Source organism: Ylistrum balloti, unplaced genomic scaffold, assembly GCF_031769215.1.
Source record: "Ylistrum balloti isolate Yb309-2 unplaced genomic scaffold, AGI_CSIRO_Ybal_v1 Utg370344, whole genome shotgun sequence".
NCBI classification, from domain to species: domain Eukaryota; kingdom Metazoa; phylum Mollusca; class Bivalvia; order Pectinida; family Pectinidae; genus Ylistrum; species Ylistrum balloti.
Genome location: NW_026782247.1, coordinates 1,936,898 through 1,951,692, shown reverse-complemented (window position 1 = coordinate 1,951,692; position 14,795 = coordinate 1,936,898). Strand labels below are relative to the sequence as shown.

General features: G+C 32.2%; 1 protein-coding gene across 4 annotated transcripts in view; it reads right to left on the bottom strand.

Annotated features, from left to right (window-relative positions):
* Positions 1–14,795, bottom strand: part of LOC132553712 (RNA-binding protein FXR1-like) — a 37,667-nt gene that overhangs the window by 8,048 nt on the left and 14,824 nt on the right. Inside the window, exons 4-16 of one of the 4 annotated variants that reach the window (XM_060217981.1) lie at positions 12,700–12,857; positions 12,203–12,268; positions 11,073–11,166; positions 10,544–10,660; positions 9,762–9,929; positions 9,269–9,347; positions 8,549–8,658; positions 6,477–6,509; positions 3,131–3,217; positions 2,334–2,437; positions 1,454–1,572; positions 894–1,064; positions 499–609 (exon numbers count right to left, since the gene is read on the bottom strand). In XM_060217981.1, coding sequence (XP_060073964.1) covers positions 499–609; positions 894–1,064; positions 1,454–1,572; positions 2,334–2,437; positions 3,131–3,217; positions 6,477–6,509; positions 8,549–8,658; positions 9,269–9,347; positions 9,762–9,929; positions 10,544–10,660; positions 11,073–11,166; positions 12,203–12,268; positions 12,700–12,857 — 1,417 coding nt within the window. The remainder of the gene's footprint in view (positions 1–498; positions 610–893; positions 1,065–1,453; positions 1,573–2,333; positions 2,438–3,130; positions 3,218–6,476; positions 6,510–8,548; positions 8,659–9,268; positions 9,348–9,761; positions 9,930–10,543; positions 10,661–11,072; positions 11,167–12,202; positions 12,269–12,699; positions 12,858–14,795) is intronic. The other 3 variants (XM_060217983.1, XM_060217984.1, XM_060217985.1) reach the window with 3 other exon arrangements.

The window sequence follows — 14,795 nt, the reverse complement described above, 5'->3', positions numbered from 1 at the left end:
ATGCAATATTTTTCCTAAATTTGTTGTAAGTGTATATCAAATTATGTATAACGAACTGATTCTCTTGGCCCCTGAGGTTTGTTATAAACATAATTCACCGTAGAGTCATGGAAATCTGTCTATCACTTATTAGGTCACACATTATTGTTAACATGCAAACATAGAGTGTTAAGGGTTATTTAAGGACAAGATTTGGAAAGTGAAATTGCTCTTATGAGTTGAAATAAAAAGTAAGTTTTCACGGAAGATAAAGAGCATGGATTAAAATCAGGTTGAAAAGAGAAAAATCCTATTGTTAAAACGTTTAGAAGAATGGGACTGACCTTGGGGTTATAATAATTGTTATATTGTGGAGAAATAGTTAAACTAAATGGAAACACTGATAAGATTACTGATAGGTAAGGATTACAGGGTACTGTATTGTGATAAAGTACTGTAGGATAAAAGATTGGATGTTGGGAAGAGAGCATTGTTTATGCTATATAATGTACAACAGACCATGTATACCTTGATCCTGGCTGTTTACACTGGCATTGTCAAGGACAGTATCATCATCATCTGTCATACGCCTTCGGGACCTTTGATCCCGCGGATCTTCAGAGTCATAAGCTGTCAAAGAAGAAAGATAAGGTCAATGGTAGAATTATGAAGACAACAACAGTGGGGTATCCTTGACAAGTTTTTTTTTATATTATTATCATTACTAATAAGAAATTTCAAAACACCAAAGGTACATGTATATCAAGATTTCTCAATAATCTTCCAGTATGTGGTTTCCATTCTCTTCATCCAATCTATTTCTAGATCTTTCTTCAATGATCTTGTATGCACAAACCAATAATGACATTTTTAAAATCAAAAGGTTCTAAAGCCTCCTCGAATTCTATTCTTACCCACAGTCCTGTAGGAGGGATAGCCACCATAACCACGCCCTCGGCCACGGCCACCACGGCCACCCCGTCCTCGACCACTCAGAACACTGTCGGTTAGGTACCCTGTGTGCTTCTGTTCTTCTGCTGTCACTTCGGCTGACCAATCCGTAACATTTTGACCACTCTCATCTCCTTTAACACACAAAATTCAGTGATTTCTCTTTACTGACTTTAGGTGAAAACAGAGATTGTTATCATATATTTCAGTTTGATACTTTTTTTTAAAAAACCATAAACAAGTCTGTTTGCCATCAAATTGGGACAGAATGCTGATATTCCTACAGAAAGGGGGTTTCAAAGAATTTGATCCATTCCCCCCATTGGGCTTCAAATTTCCTACTCCTGAGGGCCAAGAACTATCATTTCTACAAAATTGATTCCCTTCCCCTAGGAATGCTTTAGACCAAATTTGGAAATTCAATCATTCCTTTAGGAGGAGTAGGAAAGTAACCAAATTTTAGTCAGTCAAGTATGTATTCAATTCACTTTCAATATCAAAAGGATGACCTCATATAATATACCTGATATCAAGCTTCGTCTCTCATTGGCCCAGCGTCTTCCAGGCCCACGCCCCCTTCCACCTCGACCACCCGACATTCTCCGCCTTCCACGTTCATCCGAGTATGGGTCATTACTGTCTCTGTGTTTAGGGCAAAAATACACAGGAGAGGTAAATATCATAAGCATCTATGATGACCCAAGGGTTCAGTTGATTACATTGCTTATATAAGTTTAAGTTACAATAAATATACTGTGTAAAGAAGTTTTCACATATCCAATTTCTTAACTTCAAATGATAAAAAATTTCTATCACTTCTCTATTGCTTGTAACTGCAATGCTAAGTTCATATTTTATATCATCTGTTTGGGAAATACTGGAGAAAAATATCAATAGATCACCTTTACAAGATAAAGGACATTCTAAGTGGGATATGATAACTGAAGTTCAGAATAAGGCAAAGTCTTTTTAGTGAAGGCTGTTTTTCATGGAGTTTTATTTGTTACTTTTGTTGAAGATGAAATAAATTGCATACAATTTACCTCAAAAAAATGAACTAAATTTAATCTGTTTCATCATTTTTGTGAATAACACACCCCTTTCAATTTCATCTTTCAGTAAAGCCTCAAATATTTAAGCCGTAGAAAATTACTTTACAATATTTCTTTTTAACAACACCACACAAGTGTATCAGATTCTTAACTGTTCATATTCCGGTAGGAATGAGGCTATTGTAACTGTAGTTAGAGGAAGCTATACATATATCAAACCTTGTTCACAAATAGGGAATTATATTTTATAATCAAACCTTGTTTAGAAATGGAGAATTATTTTTTGTGAAGAGAGAAAGGAAGTCAGGCATCATCCTATCCTATATGAAGTTTCCGAGGGATTATTCTTACCTTCGTTCCCGTGGAGGGGGAAAGTAGGGCCCAGGTTGTGCCCCTGATAAACTTTTTAATTGTTGGTCTATTTCTAACTTTTCTTTACGTAATTGTTCTACTTCCTGCAAAAGAATAATATTTCAAATATATGTACATGTAGTGAGAGTATTCAGTACATGTGAAAAATGGTTTTATTACATGTGTATGTTCTGGATTAGAATTTTGTGTAACAAGTAAAATTTATACATATTTCAGTTAAGAGCTGTACATTACAGGTGAGAGCTGTGTAAAGTACAGGTAAACATCATGTATGCTTTGCTTAAAAGTCTATACAATAGGTGAGAGTTGTGATAATTATGGACTTTTCCTCAAATTTAAGTGTTTTCATCATGCTACTATCAATTTGGTATCTTCTTCTTTGGTTTAAGTTGCAGCCTTTAGCTATTGTAGAGTGATTCTCACATAACCATCAGAACACTATGTTCAAACATGTGCCTTGATTACATCCAGACGAAGGGCAACAACTTTTATTTCTTAACCAAAGCCTTATACACACAATTCAGTGGCTATTAATTATAAAGAAGACTTCAATGTGTAATTCATTCCAGAAGTTAATTATGATCTCTGAAAGATGTTAGTACATCTATTTCATCCAATGACTTCCAGTTTAATTGATAATTTGCTTGGAAGTATTTGGCAGGGAACCAAACTATCGACAGAAGTGGTTTGTTTTGTAGATATTTTACTGGAAAATGTCTTATTGAGACCTACATACTTAAACTGCAGTTATTTTCATATGTTAACTCCAAACTTACCTTTAAATGGTCTAAGTGATACTCTAACAGAATTTTAGCATTCTCTATACTTTCAGTCGTTCCAACAAATACAAAAGGCACTTGACCCTGTGAAGAAAGAACAGAATGATATCAAGCAAGGTACATACATATACAATGGGTTACAATATACATAATCTACAAATGATGGCTGTGATTTGATGTTTGATGCAGATGATGATATTGAAATAGTGATAACTCATGATACAAAACAGTTAAAAGACATAATCAATAGAAATGATTCTACTTTGGATGAGAGTACTTCGTTAACCTGTATTCATTGTCAATAACTTATCAAGAATGTAGTCATACACAGTCTATAGTAATGAAAAACAAAATCACAATTTTCCATTGAAAACAGGACAACCTTTAAATGTGATATAAAAGAAAATAATTAGAAAAAAGGAGATGATTAAAGACATGCATAGATAATTGGGTGTTACCTAGGTATGAAACACTGTCTTGAATATAAATCTAATGACGACAATGTTACTGACCAGGATACAACACCTTTACTATTACATAGTTTTAATTTCACAATGAAATCATTGTATTGTAGATAGATACAATTGTGCAAGTTTTAATTAACAATATTTTTATTTTAGTGCAGATGGTATGACTGTGTTTTCACTTTGAATATAAAATTACTGAAATGCCTTGTAGAATGCATAAAATTTTCAAGGAAACAGATCTGAAAATAAATACGTTTTTGTGTCTTTTTTTTTTTGTTTTTGAACAGAATTTTCACATTTCCTAACATATGATTTACATTTTTTTGTACTAGCCTTTTCACTTTCCAAACACTACAAATTATGTTTTTACATGATTGTTACACCACCAATCACTCTTAAATTGGGAAAACTTTGTCACAGGTTTTGCCTTCTTGTAGATGACCGATTTTGTGATGTTTTGTGATGTCTGTATATTTGATTATCTTTTGTATGTGATTTTTTTAATAAATCAAGTCAACTTTGATTTTTTTTCTTCTTTGCATTGAATTGCAATTCCTTTACATGTGCAAACGAGGGGAGAGAACTGAAATATACAATCACATTCAAGGACAGATCACTCAAGCATGCTTGGACAAGGAGAAATGTGTTTACAAGGAAAGACTTCGGCATTCACATCATAAATTCACTTCAAAGAAAAATCCAGATTACATGATTGATAAATTTTGAAATATTTGTTACTTAAATGTAATAAAATGTTTATACAGGATTAATACAAGTCATAATATTTTCATCCCGATTTCCATTCATATGGTTAAGTTATCCCAGTGTGACTCAATCAGTACTGAATACCCTTACGCTAGACAAGTAGGCATTTGTTCTATGCCGTATGTTGATAAAAACAGAAAACAATCCTAATTGTGATGACAAAAACCGGTTTGGAATAGATCCAGATGGGACCTGCTTCCTTCATTTTTGTCATTTACTGTAAATCTTAAGCTTAAGTTTGATGTAATAACCTGTATTTCAAATTGATTGTACCAATGATTTACTGTAAATCTTCTTATTTTAATAACCTGTATTTCAAATTGATTGTACCAATGATTTACTGTAAATCTTAAGCTTAAGTTTGATGTAATAACCTGTATTTCAAATTGATTGTACCAATGATTTACTGTAAATCTTAAGCTTAAGTATGATGTAATAACCTGTATTTCAAATTGATTGTACCAATGATTTTCTGTAAAAGCAGTAAAACTGTTGTGATATTTTTAATTCATTAAGAATGTCTACACAAAGACATTTAATTAAAGCAATAAATCAAAATAGGGATACAATGTATAGGCATGCAAAGAAAGGTATTTACAACACCAGTTTTAATCCTCACACAATCTAGACAGCTGTCGTAAATAGGAAATATTCATCACCAGCTTTATTTTAACCCTTGACATTGTTAAGTCAATAAAGAAAGAACAAAAAATTTTATATAGTCTGAAGCAATGGTTATACTTGACTATATTTATTTCAAGATGAAATGGTCTGAAAAATGGCCAGCAGGTATAAACATGACAATGTAGTATTGAAATGTGATATTGTAAAGTTTAATAAAAGACCACCATTTTTAAATCATAACAAATGAATCTCATTACCCAACTGTAAGTGTATATATATGTGAGTATGGACTAAACTAACAGGAAAGTTGAAGGAAACATGACAAATGAGCCTGCTGATAAAAAAGAGAAAATGATTTCTTTCCCTGAGATGTTCTGATGAAAGATAACAATGATTTTGATGATTAGTAAATGTCATCAGCTGATATTGCAATGTATCCCCAGAAACTGCTTCCTCCCATAGTTACATACAGGCACTATATGGCATAATCTATTACCGAGTCCTCAACAGAAGACGGTAGTGAATTTAGTACATCACATATCTTACACTGGAAAATTCAGGTTTCATTATGGTATAAAAAGTGTGTCGAGAGTTCACTGATAACCATTTTAGCTAATAGTTTAACTTCACTAAAAGGATAGTTTCTGTCATTCATAATTCCCATAGTTTTATCCAATTAAAATCAGAGATTTAAAAGTCTCTGTTATTTCATAGTCTCTGTTATTTAATAGTCTCTGTTATTTCATAATCCCCATACATTTATCCAATTAAAATAAGAGATTTCACTGTCTCAGTCATTTAAAAATCCAAATACATTTATCCAATCAAAATCGAGATTCTACCTCAAATAAGTGTTGCAATAAATGATATCAGTGTATGTATACAGCTACATATCCTCAACAGAAACAGGAAAGTTGTTCTAAATACTATAACCTTAACCAAAATAAGGAACACTTTATAACCAAGGTGAAGAAAAACCTCCCTCTTTTGAAGCATGGATGTAAGCATTAGTTCCTGTATATGCCCGATCAAGCTGTATTCTTTATATTTTGTTTTATAAAGCATCTTAAATCTGAGAACTTTATTCTCTAAAAAGACACACACATCTTTTAAAGTGTGAGAAATATCTATCTAGACCTGTGAGTAAGAAGCCTAAAGGGTTTAACGTTATTGGGCAGATCTATAACAAATCTGGAGTGCTGATCATATACCCTTGCACCACTAGGCACTACACAGCAGTTACATCAACATTCCATACTCCTGTCAATACCATCAACGTATCATTACTCTTTCTTTTCTTCTTAGAAAAAATCTATTTCATTCTGAATACACTTGCACAGAAAACAAGATGTTTCTCTTATTTCCAAAGAATTCTGTCCATGTCACTGTAAATATGTGTTAGACAAGAGTATAAGATGCTGATGCAATGTAGAAGAGCGCCTGGAGAATGCAGTGATGAATGCAAAGGCTGGTAGTTTGGGACTTACAGTCAAGGGAACCTGAGCGCTCCAATCGTCATACTACAAAGGGAAAGCACCACACATTGGTGTCTAAAGTATCACTCATCATATTTCATCATACTCCTACATAGATCACTCAGAATTTATATGGATTGAATTCAATAAAACATGAATAGGCTTTTACAGTAGAACCTCATCATACCCATGAAACTTTTACCTTAATTTTACTTTACAAGCTAAGCTTTTGTGAAATATTTAAGTGATATGCATGTAAATGTAATGGAGATTATCATCACAACTTTGGAATAAACATAGGTTTAAGATATCAGATATCATAAGAGTGAGGTTAGACTGTATATACCTTGATCAAACTAGTATTTCTGCAAAATTTCATTCAGAAATAATTATTACATTCATTTTCAATTTTGTAAAAAAGAAAAATGATAAAATAAATGACTTGCACATAAATTACTTTAAACCATCTTTAAGTCAGATAAGTTGAAAAAATTTTCAATGATGCCAAAATTCTAATTGCTATACATTTATTTTGTTCACATATAGTTAAAGACTTGCATAAATGAAAGATATTTAGTTCTTTATAATTTTTTGTTTTACAAATATCATGAATATGACAAACTTGAACAAAATCATATTGTTAAAGAAAACATTTCCAGATTGCATCTCATGTCTATCTATCATGAAAACTAGTCAATAGCTTTTGATAAAGCTGAATGTTTATCATGCCAGCCATGGGACCGTACAGAAAAGCTTGACTTGATTTAGCATCGTTCTACTTTCAAGAACATTAATAAATAACATGTTACTTTGCAAACAGCAAAGCCTATTGTTTTAATGAAATGGGAAGCAAAACTCAAAAGCCTGGTTTTACTATATTGTGTGTTTTTCAAATACGATATTTTGGAGTAATTTTCCCTTTTTAGGGAAGCTATATATAAATAAGACCTGTTTGTATAACCAAGATAAAAATTTATAATGTTGTGACAGATTATTTGCATCTGCATCCAAAAACTGGAAAAAAAGTTGAAAAAAGAAACAAAATATTTCAGATATAAAAGAATCAGCGATGCAACAGTCTCAACACTTTCTTGAAATCTATTTAACATAGTAGAACATGAGCAGTTTAATCGAGTATTGAAGAACATAAGGGCATCTTAATAACTGAATGCTAGATAATAGCTTTTTCATATCTGATGAAGATAGCAAGAATGGAAATATGATTCACATACATCATCATAATCTTCTTAAATACATTTTGAAGAGTGAACTTAAATTTTGAGATTGAAATCAATTCAAATCATTTTTATTAATTATAATAAAAACAGCAATATATCAAACTAAATGAAACTATTGAAAACTGAACATATGTTAAACAGATTGCTAGTCTCAAGTACACACTGGTATCTAACAGGATCAGGATCGGTAATTAACAACATATACTGACAAAGCTTACACATAATACTATTCATGGACACTCTATAGTAAAACCAATCAATCATCTATGCAACATCCTGAATAATGCATGTTTATCATGTTGTAATTCAGTGCTTCAATTCATAATTGACAACGATGGATAAATAAACATTAACAGCAATTTCACAAACCAATAAGAGTCTAATCTAATCCAAAGTTACCTTGACAGTTTGAAATTACATCTTAATTTTCAGATATGACAGCTATAAACTCAACATGGAAACTATTGAAATAGTTAAAAAGACCTGTTATAAAAAAATCTTTAGATATGAAATCTTCTCCAACACTGAAATTCTGATAATCAAATTCAAGAAGAAAAAATTCAGTTTGATATGGAGAGAAAAACTACACAAAACAAGAAATAAATGAACATTACAAATGAAATGAGACAAATGAAAATCAACAAATAAAATAAGATTTTATTCTTCAATTAGCATCCCTAGTTAGGTTATGACAAATGGAGTAAAATCCAGAGAAAGGAGATAATTGGAGATGAAAAAGACGGCAGAGCAACAGTCTCACATCAACTCTATAATAAATAAACACACCAGGCAGGATGGCGGTATGTAGCAGTGTTATAATAACATATCAGGACTAGTCACACTCACCTCCTCTCGGAGAGTTTCACTTTCGTTGTCACCTTCAATTTTAACCCTCACCACTCCTGATTTGTCCACAATATCTTGTATGTTTTTGCCATTTTTACCTATAACTTTAGCTGAAAAAAAGCAACAGTAAATTTCTGAACTGAACTTTACGAAGTACTTGTTGTGTATGATGTAAAGTTTCCATATCTCTAAGAAAACATTAACTTATTAAATTATAGAAACTGCTTTGATTTCAATGAATATAATATGCAGACTAAAAAATATTAACTTAATCTGCTAAAATGGCCTTGGCAGTAGAATTATATAATGACAAACCTCAGATGAAAACTGATTCTAAAATAGGAAATGAAATATCAGGAAAAAACAAGTAACATCAGAACTTAAGGATCTTCAGGAAGTAAACCTGATCTCGCTGGGTACAAAAATTGATTGATAATACACAAATAGTCGGGAAGATCTCAAAATTCCAGTACCTTAGACTTGATATGATCTTTTTGCTATATGTTCATAGGTTTCACTCAAACTTGCCTAAATATGAAAAGTTTGAGCAAAATCTTATCAAAATCTAGGAAAATTACATTATCTGAAATGCTTCAGCCAATCAAGAGTCAATTTTCAAAACACCAGAAATATACTGCTGATATCATACTAACAAAAGCTTTACCAAAAGCCTGGCAACATCATAAGTATCAGACAAAATGCCGGCCACAGCAACCTTACCAACTAGCTCTCTTGGAACTTGAAAGGTCTCCTCAGCATATTCAAGCATACTTCGTGCTTTTTTGACAGATTCTTGCGACTAGAAATAGAACAGAATGAATATGAAGGCATCCTCCAGCTTATTTTCAACGGACAATCATATACATGTTGCACTAGAAAATGTTACTAAGAAATGAAAGCCCTTGCTCCCGGGCAATTACTGTTTGACAAATTTCTATAAATAGTTACAGTGACCTTCACCTTAGAACATTTAGTTGATGCAGTTGCTTGAGAGATGATATTGTTTCCAAGATTGCAGCAAATATTTTCTTATTTACTTTTAAGTGAATTTTCTAAGCTTTACACTCTTCAGTGTTTGAAAGAAAATTAATTCTTACATATAAAGAAAATCTTTTAGAGAAATTCAAAATATATCCAGAAAAATATTGAAAAGTCAGGTATTTCAAGATTGCCTATTGATCAGCTTTTAAAGTAGATCTAATTTGAAGCTTACATCTCCATGAACCTTGAATGTACATGTGTTTTCATCAAGTTCAATTCCTGTGATTCCATCAACACGACGAGCCAGTTGAATGTTGGCTCCATGGGAACCAATGGCCAGGCCCATCAGGTCCTCTCTTACAGTAAACTCCTCCATGTAACCTGACCGAATCTTAGTATTCTGTAACAAACATTTCCTGCTTATTACAACATTTAAATTTTTTCCCAACGTACCGCAATCAATAACTCAGAAACCTCCATTTCAGTAATTTAGGTCAAGGTCAAATGTTCATTACATTAAGGACATTTCTTTGTTGTATGTGGTAAGACATTATCTTAGGATGTATGTTTTTTTGTCTATCATGTCTGCTGTATATCTATTGTTCATGTTTGTAGATAATTTCTAAGGTGACGTCTAGTTTTGTGAGCATTGCTAAAGCATCAGACTTGTTTCTCGAAAATTATACAATTGCTTCAGCCCTCTTATTTTGGTTAATTCTAGTATTTACCATATGAATCATATGAATAGAAGTGGGGAAAGCTCCTAGAACCAATGTCCAATCAGGCACATAATTTAACATCCTCTAGGTCCCAGGAGGATATCACAGTGTGCAAGGTGCTTTTTCAAAGAGGATAAAAATTATGGTATATTAAAGAGCCACCAATCCTGAGGAAAACCTGGCCTCAGAAGTTGTTGCTCTTTCTTATTGCTTGATATGTATAATATGTTGTACTATATGTTAAGCTAAGTAACTTTATATGACTTTTGTCCATTGGAGACAGACCACTATTTACCTGTAGCCTTTTAACAGCCTCTTCTGTCCTCTGTTTCAGAAGCAATTTTTGTCGAAGGTTCCTCAAGTGCATGTCCCCTAACATGGTCGCCCGTTTGATGACAGAGTCACTAGTAGACTAAAATAACAGGTTACAGTTTTATCGTTAAATCATCTCATCGTGTAGAACAAATTGGCCCTGAACATGTTTTTCCAATAAAACATCTATCCGATCCCATGACTTCATGTTGCCTGAAGGCACTTACCATAGAATTGAGTAAAAAGTAAGAATATCTCTCCCATCCCAGGACTCCAGGTGTTCCTCAAGGCACTTTCTATAGGATTTAAGTGATAAGTGCATCCCTCAACCTAACTCTGCAATGATTGGTGATATATGCATGCATCTCATGGGATCTCAGAATACTTATCTGTAGTGAAGACAATTTTTTTTTTCTTTAAAGTAAAGGAATTTCGTAAAATGATATGATGCATCCCGCAATCTAATTATGCCACATACACAATATTGATCTTTGAAACCACTAGACACTTACCAAAACAACAAGTGTACCTTCATTATCATTGTATGATACAGACACAGCATTACAGTGCTTCTTAAATTCTGTGTGAGCATTTTCATCCTTACAACTGAAACCAAAGATATGCTGGATGAAACCAAAATGACTAATTATAAGCAGATGTTGTTTTATATAAACAAAATAAAAAGCCCAACAGGCCTGTATGATTCACCAGCTAGTATTCAATGGTATTAACAAATACATTTACATTTCACATCAATGACATTCAAAGTCATCATTAATGATGAGTGGTTTGAAGGTTTTTCAATATGACACATTAAATATGGTCAAGGTCATTTCTTATCCCAAATATTGTTTGGCTTCACCACAGTGACCTAACAGCCAAATAGACCTTTTGGTTCATCAAAAGAAGTTGTTTGAAAGTTTAAACAATATTGACTCCTGTGAACTTGAATATGAGTGAAGGTAATTTCTTCTTTGCAAATTTTATTAGGCTTCATCCAAGAAACTTTTGAACGAAATAATTCTAAGCCTTTTGATTATTAAGAAGAAGTGGTTTGAACATTTTTAACTTGTGGCAATGAAAAAGGTCAAGGCTATTTCTTTTCACCAACATTGTTGGGCTTCATCCTAGGAACCTTCCAGCCAAATACCATGATTTTTGGCCTTATGGTTATTGAGAAGAAGTCTTTAAAAAGAAAAATTATTGGACAGACGACGTACACCACACTATGACAGAAACTCAGTAATTTGGCCCTCTGGGCCTTACAAGTTAAAAACATCTGGAATTGAAGTAAAGATCCTATAAGAGTTATCACGTTTGATGAGAATGTAACCAGCATAAAAACAGAAAAGATCCTATAAGAGTTATCACGTTTGATGAGAATGTAACCAGCATAAAAACAGTAAAGATCCTATAAGAGTTATCACGTTTGATGAGAATGTAACCAGCATAAAAACAGTAAAGATCCTATAAGAGTTATCACGTTTGATGAGAATGTAACCAGCATAAAAACAGTTCTTTTTAATGATTTTGTTGAGAATCTGGGAAAAGACTTCTTCATGGATAATGATAAGTATCTCCCTAAAAGAATTAAAGGAAGCAATAAATTTCTTATTCATGTCTACATACAACTTGTACTTACATTTCCCGTAAATCTGCAGGAATTTCTATGACATACTTGTTAAAGCTAGTTTTTGTTAAAGGTTTACTGTAAAGCAAAAACAAAACATATTTAGTCAACATATTTCTCCCGTTTCTTAGCAATATCAGAACATTTGTCATCATATACCATATAAATAATATTTGAATCCAAAATAGGCATTAGCTTCATGCTACGTACAAAATAGCTACATTACATTTCATCATCTTTATATGACATCCTCTTTAGAAGAAATTTTCAGTGTTGAACTCCTGCTTGATTTAATACACAGCAATTTTTTGGACAAATTTTATGTACTAGGATTGTCATAAAACAGCCATTACTCTAGAATTTGGATATACACAACTCTATTACATATGGTTTACTCTGTTGGCATGATTTAGTTTCAAGAATTTTCTAAGCTGTAACTTAAATGCCTTTTTAAGATTGTTACTAATTATAACGTGACCTTGACCTTTTTAGCAAATTTGTTGACCTACTTAGAATTAATAGTTCTTATCCTTTCCAGCGGGACTATGTCTGTATATGATGATGTGTCCCATCCAGTAAACTCCATCACTGCAAACTCTCCTTTGAGCATTTTGACACGAGCTTGCCACCAGCCATACTCTTCTGCCTCATTAGCCCGGGAATACACCTGGAATTGAAAGTTGATGACCATGATGCATATATGTAATACATACGATTGATTTATTATTTGGGATTTTACCAGTCTTTCATGGGTATAAGGATATGAAGGATAAAGAAATTCTAAGCCTCTATCAAAACAAAGGATGCTCATTTTACCAGACTGTGTCGCATCTGAGAATTCTATTGTAATAAGAAGATTGCAGATTTATCTTTCTTTGTCCCATCACATATGAAAGTGAAAGTTTCTTTTAATCACTCAACAACATCTTTTGGTTTAGCCCAAATATTTGTTAAATACAGAATCAATTCTAACAAGTAGTTATAAAACCAGAATTTGTAGTACGAATACTAGTGTCAATACAAACATGTGTTTATAACAAAGATTTATAAACTAGAGTCTGTAGTACCAGTACTAGTGTCAATACAAACATTTGTTTATAACAAGGATTTATAAACTAGAGTCTGTAGTACCAGTACTAGTGTCAATACAAACATGTGTTTATAACAAAGATTTATAAACTAGAGTCTCTAGTACCAGTACTAGTGTCAATACAAACATGTGTTTATAACAAAGATTTATAAACTAGAGTCTGTAGTACTAGTGTCAATACAAACATGTGTTTATAACAAAGATTTATAAACTAGAGTCTCTAGTACCAGTACTAGTGTCAATACAAACATGTGTTTATAACAAAGATTTATAAACTAGAGTCTGTAGTACTAGTGTCAATACACACATGTGTTTATAACAAAGATTTATAAACTAGAGTCTCTAGTACCAGTACTAGTGTCAATACAAACATGTGTTTATAACAAGGATTTATCAACTAGAGTCTGAAGTACTAGTGTCAATACAAACATGTGTTTATAACAAGGATTTATAAACTAGAGTCTGTAGTACCAGCACTAGTGTCAATACAAACATGTGTTTATAACAAGGATTTATAAACTAGAGTCTGTAGTACCAGTACCAGTGTCAACACAAACATTTGTTTATAACAAGGATTTATAAACTAGAGTCTGTAGTACCAGTACCAGTGTCAATACAAACATGTGTTTATAACAAGGATTTATAAACTAGAGTCTGTAGTACCAGTACCAGTGTCAACATAAACATTTGTTTATAACAAGGATTTATAAGCTAGAGTCTGTAGTACTAGTGTCAATACAAACATGTGTTTATAACAAAGATTTATAAACTAGAGTCTGTAGTACCAGTACTAGTGTCAATACAAACATGTGTTTATAACAAGGATTTATAAACTAGAGTCTGTAGTACCAGTACTAGTGTCAATACAAACATGTGTTTATAACAAAGATTTATAAACTAGAGTCTCTAGTACCAGTACTAGTGTCAATACAAACATGTGTTTATAACAAAGATTTATAAACTAGAGTCTCTAGTACCAGTACTAGTGTCAATACAAACATGTGTTTATAACAAAGATTTATAAACTAGAGTCTGTAGTGTCAATACAAACATGTGTTTATAACAAAGATTTATAAACTAGAGTCTCTAGTACCAGTACTAGTGTCAATACAAACATGTGTTTATAACAAAGATTTATAAACTAGAGTCTGTAGTACCAGTACTAGTGTCAATACAAACATTTGTTTATAACAAGGATTTATAAACTAGAGTCTTTATAAACTAGTACAAACATGTACAAAGATTTAGTGTCAATACAAACATGTGTTTATAACAAATATTTATTAACTAGAGTCTGTAGTACTTGTGTCAATCCAAACATGTGTTTATAACAAGGATTTATTAACTAGAGTCTCTAGTACCAGTACTAGTGTCAATACAAACATGTGTTTATAACAAAGATTTATAAACTAGAGTCTAGTACTAGTGTCAATACAAACATGTGTTTATAACAAAGATTTATAAACTAGTGTCAATACAAACATGTGTTTATAACAAGGATTTATTAACTAGAGT